Source organism: Triticum aestivum, chromosome 4D (genome assembly GCF_018294505.1).
Source record: "Triticum aestivum cultivar Chinese Spring chromosome 4D, IWGSC CS RefSeq v2.1, whole genome shotgun sequence".
NCBI lineage: Eukaryota > Viridiplantae > Streptophyta > Magnoliopsida > Poales > Poaceae > Triticum > Triticum aestivum.
Genome location: NC_057805.1, coordinates 363,586,431 through 363,594,011, shown reverse-complemented (window position 1 = coordinate 363,594,011; position 7,581 = coordinate 363,586,431). Strand labels below are relative to the sequence as shown.

Sequence of the window (7,581 nt, the reverse complement as noted above, 5' to 3'; positions counted from 1 at the left end):
AAACAACAAAACAAAGGAAAACTCACAGGTTGCGCCCCCCTATGAGGCCTGGAAGCTATTGCGATCCTAATCCTTCGAAGAGGGCCAGCATTACAACGAGATTTGGTCCCAGGTTCCAGCATACTGTAGCGGCTCGGTTCAGACGCTGTAGCGATCGGGAAAAGCACTGTAGCAACCCAATTATTATAGCACCTAATTTTTGGTCGCTTGTTTTATTTCTACCATTTAGAAACGAATGGTTCTTGAATCGCGAATAAATTTTGAAATACAGAACATTTGTCGAAATTGTGAGCATTATGTGAAACGTGAACATATTTTTGAAGACGCAGGCATTTTTTGAATTGAGATTTTTTTTTGTAAATTATAAATTTTAGTTTTCTTGAAACTCTCAAAGATTTTTGAAAATGTGAACATTTTTTGAACTTGTGAACAAAATTTGAAAACTGGAATATTTTCTGAAATTTTCTCAAAAAATGAAAACCAGATTTTTTTTAAAACACAAACATATTTTGAACTCGTGACCAAATTTTGAAAAAGTTTCTATTAATTCCCAAAAAAGGAAACCAGGTTTTTAAACAAGAACATTTTTGAATTTGTGAACACTTTTTCAAAATAGGAATATTTTTTGTAAATTTTGAAATGATTTTTTAAACATGAACATTTGTGTTTTTTTAAATGAGGACATTTGTTAAATTCTCAACCAAAATTGGAACACAAGAACATTATTTAAAATTTAGAATGTCTTTTATAATATCACGAACACTTTTAGATACTAGATGATGCCCCGCGCGTTGCTGCGGGAATTGGTTGGAATATATTGCAATGAGATTTGATTCTTTGGAGTATAAAATTTTAGATTAACAGCACATGAACCAAAATTAAAAATACATATGACTTATTATATTTGATAAAATATTTATTGAATATAAGTTGAACAATAGAATGATAATTATTTTTCCATGCATGATCGCATGTGGTGGTGGGTCTTTATGATGCATGGTTGCATGTTAAGGTGGGTCTTATCCCAGATGCCAGTTTTTTTCTTGCGTAGAACGGTAATCAGTAAAGAAACAACAAGAAAAACCCAATTCAGGAAAGCGAAACCAAAAGGGTTCAGCCCATTATGGGTCGCTAACTCGCTGCGCGTGTGTTTCAGCGGCAACCTGCCACGAAGAGCAGCGCATAGGAACTGCGGCCGCCATTGCTGTGAAAAAGAGTTGTACACAATTAAAAAAATCAGGCACAAAATATAAAGGGGCCTAATAAAGCCAGACGGTGGGAGTTGATGCGATGATAATGAGTTTGAGCAGTGATACTGAAACAATCGATGAAGGTGAACAAGAGCCTTCTACTAGTTCTAGTGTGGCGCCGGTTGTGAAAGGCTTTCCGGACGACTTGTTGGGAGTGGGGCATCTTTAACATGGACATAAAACCGTTCGCATATGTTTGAACCGCGGTGTCCAGATGTTTTGTGCCATCCATCACGGTCTTGTATCGGTCCGCAAAATGGTTCGGACGCACTTTCTCCTGCAAACTAAAAATAAACGTAGAGACCTGTGCGGGGTGTTGCTCCAGTCTGATTCGTTCAACGACAATGGCTTCACCTTTAGTGAGTCATCTTAGAGGTCCACAAAGCTGCATATTAGCGTTCAGCGATGTAGCCGCGTCGAGCTCGGTGAGGAGGTGATCCTTCCTTTTTTTCTTAGATGGCTGTTGCGGTGGTGCCGAAGACAGATAACATGCGTTTGTGTCAAGTTTGGAGATGTTTTGTTCTTTTCAGTTTTATCATGTTCGTCCTTATTATGTGGCTGAGATATAAATGAGAGACATATTACCGGTAAAGAAAAGAGAGAAGCCGAACCCGGCATATACGTACGGGCTGCCGCATTAAACCGCGATTAACTACGCGGGCGTTAAACCGCCGCACGAACACCCGCATAATCAAGTGCGGGCTGTCCGCTGCCCACCGTATCCTGATCTAGAAGGCTCTCTATATATATTCGTCCTGGAGGTTCAGTAGTACAACAATCAAACGCATCACGCTATTATTCGTCCTCTTGCAAAAGGAAACCCTCCGTTACTCTGTCGTATCACGGCTAGGGTTTATCGATAGTGCGATGTCGGCGCCGTGGTGGGACTCCGACGAAAACCGCTCTGCGGTTGAGTACCGCGCCTATGTTGGCAACCTCCCCTGGGGCACCGATGAGCGCTCGCTCAAGGACTTCTTCGACTACCGCCCGCTCAACGCCGACGTGAGTGGGTTTCAGACTTTTGGTTGATGTATATGCTCGAGGGTGCTAGACTGTGATGCTTTTGTTGCCTGCTGGATGGATCTGTACAGTTTTCCTCGTTGTTTCCTAGGGTTCAGATTAGATTCAGCCTGGCCGCATTGATTTTGCTTGTTAGTTGTTTGTTGTAATTATTTGGTGAAATTTGCATCTGCCTAACACGATCGTACTGAACGTGTTAAGATAATTTATCAGATCGTCACCGACCGGGAGACGGGCAGATCCCGCGGCTTCGGCTTCGTCTGGTTCGACGACGAGGAGTCGTTGAGCAACGCCATCCACGGCATGAACGGCCAGGAGCTCGGCGGCCGCACCATCACCGTCGACAGGGCCAATCAACGCCCCCGCCGCTGGAGGAGATGAAGAACAGCTAGGAGATCTGCCCGCCCGGGCATTCACGTTGTAGTGTCGGTGTCAAGTTATCAAGTCTCCCGTGATTGCTTAGTTTATGGTCGTGAAATTGAACCTATCGATTGTCCGTGGTGCGCATCGTTCGCTTATGATTGTTGAACATCTAGTCTTTACATGCATTGCAGTAAGCAAACAACAATGTAGCTTGTTTTCTCGAAGCCAAGCCTAATCATCTCTTAAGTTGAGAGATAACATCCCAGAGTTTTTTTTTTGCGGGGTATCCCAGAGTTTTTCTTCTATTCGGAACAAAAAACAAAGGACTGAAACTGAACAGAAAACAAGACGCACTGAGCCACTGATGATTCTTGTCCGGCTACCAAAAACTTTTTGAACAGCATCCGGCTGCAAATTAAGGATGTCGCTGCTTTCACATCCGGGGTGCCGCAAGGGAGCAACGCGCCGGGCCGCAGTGGTCACCACCGGCGCGTCAGCGGTAGCAGGCCGGCAAGCGACCGCCACCGAACCTTTCGTGACTGTTCGCAACGGCGGGGCCCTTCTTTCTTCTCTTTCTCCACGGCAGAAGCCCCTCCATCGCACGATTTGTGTCTTACTCTTGACTAGATGATTCCCCAGGAGTTCTGGGATATTTTTTGCTAAAATTTAGAATGTGGAGGAATACACTGTGTAAAGAAAAATAGACTTGCTTGTGTGTCAAAAGTTCAAAACATTTCCCTTTCGTGTGGAAAACATATCTTCCTAATGTCATACAAAAGCATCCAGAAGTAACAGTTGTGTTATATGCTATTATCTTAGTTCCCTGCGCTGCGCTAAACAACTATTCTTATTTTTAGAGGATCGGAAAGATGACGAGGGGTAATATAGTAGTGCTATGTTGGGTTGGGGGGTTGGGAAATTATTTGGAAGTAAATGTTTCTAAGAACATCCAGAGGCTATTTGGTTTGGAGCCTTGAGCTGCCCTGCCAAAATATGGGTCGTTGACCAGACTTCGAGGGGCGTTTGGATCGGCTCCAAAATATTGGTACGCCAGTCCGCCTCACCTCCCTCCAGCTTGTTTTGCGCCAAATCGTTAGCGAAAACGCGGGCGCCGGAATAGTCCGCCTATTTTTTGGCACACCAACTGTGCCCACGATTTAGCAAGGCAAGCGACGGAACGAACCAAACAGCCCCCCGGTTTCTTGAGTGACGGATCGCTACCAATAGTTTGGTTGTTCAGGTAAATAAAGTATCACTTCTGCCTGCCATGTTGCGGTCCAAGATTTTATTGGACGGAGATGACATTATGTTCGCCAGCTGACAAACGTGAACAACAAGAGCATATATTAAAAATATATTAATGGGCCAAAATTTAGGTGTTGGGCACATTACCTTTCTCTCTACCACCATGCGCCTAGCCCACACGAGAGCTATTTTTCGCTTTAAGCGAGATGATAGCCTGCTCTCGCTGAAGGAACTTCGCTCTCGCGTACGAATAGGTCCGGCCAATTTTCTCCTCCTCCCTCACTCACTCGGATCTCTCGGATCATTTTGTCATTGCTCGCTCGTTTGGTTTGTTTACTTTTCTTTTTCCTTACAGTTTTGTTTGGTTTCCTGTTTTCTTTTTTTATTTCATCCTTTTTTTTTCATGTTTTTACACTTTTCTTGCCGGTTTTCCTTGCTTCTTCATGGCTTTTTTGTTTTCATCAATTTTCTTCCTTTATTTCTTGGTTTTCACAAGGTTTTTTTTCTTCTTTTCTTCAGCTTTTTTTTCTTTTGTTTTTATTGTTTCTTTCTTTTTCTTGACTAGTTGTCTTCGGTTTTTCCTTTTTCTTTCTATTTTTCTTGGTTTCTCTTCGTCTCCTCATGGATTTTTATGGTTTTCTGCATTGTTTTGTTTTTCTTCATTTCTGAGGAGATTCTTTTGTTCATTTCTTAATTTTCTTCAGTTTTCACTGTTTTTTCTTCAGTTTTTCGGTTTCATTCCTGTTTTTCATTGGATTTTTTGTGTTTCTCTTAGTGTATTTTTCTATTTTTATAGACATTTTTGGTATATATGTAATAAATTTTTTAATGAAATTTGGAATACATAGTGAAGATTTATTTCTGTACATATTTAACATTTTCCAAATGTGTGGTTAACATTATTCAAATACAAGATCAACATTATTTTCATACAAGGTCAACTTGTTTTATATACACATTTACATTTTGAAATACTTTATTAAAAATTTCCAAATACAGTTTTAACATTTTATGATACATGGTCAAAAAAATTCTATACGTGTCCAACATTTTTCAAATGCAACATTAACATTTTCAGAATACATGCTCAAACTTTTTTCTATATATATTTTTCAAATGTTTGACTAAATTTTGTTTAAATAAAAAAATAAAATTTTTAATACACAGTCATCATTTTTCTGGACAGATTTTAACATTTTCAAATGCTTGACTAAAAAAAAACCCAAATACAATATTAACATTTTTTTAATACATGCTCAACATTTTTTCTACAAACACTTAAAAAAAATGCTTGATTAACATTTTTCAAATACTTGTTCAACATTTTTTATGCTGGATTAACATATTTATATACATGATTAAACTTTCTTTATGATTTTTTAATACATGACCAACATTTTCTATATACACATTTAACATTTCTCAAATGCTTGATTATCATTTTTCAAAAACTTGTTCAACATGTAATAATATTTTTGGAGTGCATGATCAAAATTTTCATTTATATACTTTTTTGTATACGTGATAAATATTTTCTCTATACATATTTAACATTTTTCAAATGGTTGGTCAACATTGTTCAAATGTTTTATGTAGAGTTATTTTTTAATATATTTATTTAGAATATGTGCAAGTATAAACAAAAGTAAAAATAGAAAGCAAAAAAAAAAGTGAAAACACTTTTGGCGCATTTGTTCCCGCGCGCATGTGCCGGGCCAACACGCAGCCCTTCAGCGATGGTTCGTACCATGTGCCTCAACGCGATATATAGGGCGCCCCCCCCCCCCCTAGGCCCATCCAAACGGACGTAAATAAGCCCAAAAGTAGAAACTGTTGTGCATTCAATACTTTCGTAAAATAAGTAATAAATATGATTTTTTTAATGTAGTTTAATGACAAAATTAGATAGTTTATATTTTTACAAAAGTAGGAAAGTTGCAGACCTGTCTATTCACTTATGCCGGCAATAATATATTAATAATTATTAAGTAAAGCCAAAAATTAATAGTAGGCAAAATCGGTGTGCGTAAAAAAGAAGAAAAAAAGAGGCCAGTTCAAGACTGTCCTTGATAGCTGTCTTCTCTGACATCTAGCACAACCAATCACCGTGAACTAGCGTGAGCCAACCTATGGTTGGATGGTTAGGAGGATAGAGGTATCGATATTCATTCAGTGGGAGGAGAAGTTCCCGTCGATTGCGAGGCGTCTTTGGTGACCCTGTAAAATCTCAAGATGCTATGCCGGCTCAGTCTTTAAGAGGTGCTTATAGGGATAGGGTGTGCGTGCGTGTATTCATAGGGTGAGTGTATGCTCGTGTATGTGAGCGACTTCGATTGTATTGTGTTAAAGAAATCACCATGGACTAGCCCTCGATATAAAAATGACATGGGAAGAATACTCCTCCTAAAATGTACAATAGCCTTCTCAAACATAATTGTCAGTTTTCAAGATATGAAGTCAAATAAAATGTGGAAACATCTTCTAAGTTTTTCTTGCCAACAGCTACAAAACCGTTAGTCCCAAATAAATTAGGGTAGACTAGAGCTGAAAACCTGAAACCCATAAGATCACACAACCAACTCATGGTTCTGACAAATGGATAGTAACCTTCCACGCACCCCAGTCCATGGCTAGTTCTTTGGTGATACTCCAGTCCTTCTAGTGTCTCTTTACGGACTCGTTCCATGTCAAGTTCGGTCCACCCCAATCTCTCTTGACATTACCAGCACGGTTTAGTAGTCTGCTATGCACTGTAGCTTTTGGAGGCTTGCGCTGAATATGCCCAAACCATCTTAGACATAATTCTTAGATAAAATCTTTATTTTAATAGGTTCCACGGTTTACGAAAAATGTCCAGGCATGTAAAATAAATTATTCTTATTAGTTTTTTTGGATAAACATGTTACATGTGAAAAAGAGTTTGGTATACTTATTGTGATATATGTTCATGCATTTAAACATTCTTCCTATATCTAGGGGCGGATATAGCCTAGCCCAGCGCCCCAGGCCCCTTTGTATACTGTAGCAATTGCTACAGTATTTGTCTACAGTCTACAAAGGAAATGGGCCTCACGCCCCGGGCCTGGGGCCTAGATCCGCCACTGCCTATATCTCATTAACTTGTTTCATATTTTGCTAACAAAAGAGACATACTTATTCATTTCCGACTCGCTTATCCGGGACCGATCCTCACTACGGTCCTTTATTTCGAAACGAGGATAGGTCTCTCGCGGAACGAGGTGTAGATTGAGAAGAAAGATGAGCGTATGGTCCGTACTCACTCGGGTTCAAACTTATTTTGCAGGGGCAAGTTTTAGCAAAAGCTGCCCTACGAGGTCGCATTGATTGGTTGAAAGGCTTGAAAGAAAACGTAGTTCTAGGGGGATTATACCTATTGGTACCGCTACGCTAGCTAAGAAAAAGAAAAGGGTTGCGCTAGTGGCAAGGAGCAAGAAAAGGGCAGCTAGCTCGAAATCCGATAAATCGAATACATCCTGGCTTCAGCGCAAGAGCAGCGGAAGGTGACTTAGCAACATCGGTCATTTCCTATAGAAAGGAAGAAAAGGATCTCTCTTCTGTCTAGATGAAAGATCTCATTTTTGCTACCGCTCTCCCTCTTATGAGTCTCTGTCAACTGTTGTTTAGTAGCTTTCAACGCGAGTTCAGTCATTCTCTTATATACTGAAAAGTACGAACTGACTTA

General features: G+C 39.9%; 1 protein-coding gene across 2 annotated transcripts; it reads left to right on the top strand.

The window, feature by feature from the left end:
• Nucleotides 1–1,940: 1,940 nt before the first annotated feature.
• Nucleotides 1,941–2,980, top strand: LOC123100040 (glycine-rich RNA-binding protein GRP2A). Of its 2 annotated transcripts, none has more exons than XM_044522033.1 (2): nt 1,941–2,252; nt 2,472–2,980. In XM_044522033.1, exons 1-2 carry the CDS (start codon nt 2,118–2,120, stop codon nt 2,649–2,651), a joined length of 315 nt encoding a protein of 104 aa, XP_044377968.1. In that variant the 5' UTR covers nt 1,941–2,117; the 3' UTR covers nt 2,652–2,980. The 2 variants fall into 2 exon arrangements, with proteins under 2 accessions (XP_044377968.1, XP_044377969.1); XM_044522034.1 differs by having other exon boundaries at nt 1,972–2,252; nt 2,484–2,964.
• Nucleotides 2,981–7,581: the final 4,601 nt, after the last annotated feature.

Excerpts from the sequence above, each read along its gene's own strand:
- LOC123100040 (XM_044522033.1), top strand. The coding sequence starts at position 2,118 with ATGTCGGCGCCGTGGTGGGACTCCGACGAAAACCGCTCTGCGGTTGAG. Across the intron at positions 2,253-2,471 it reads ACCGCCCGCTCAACGCCGAC|ATAATTTATCAGATCGTCAC; the intron begins GTGAGTGGGTTT and ends GAACGTGTTAAG.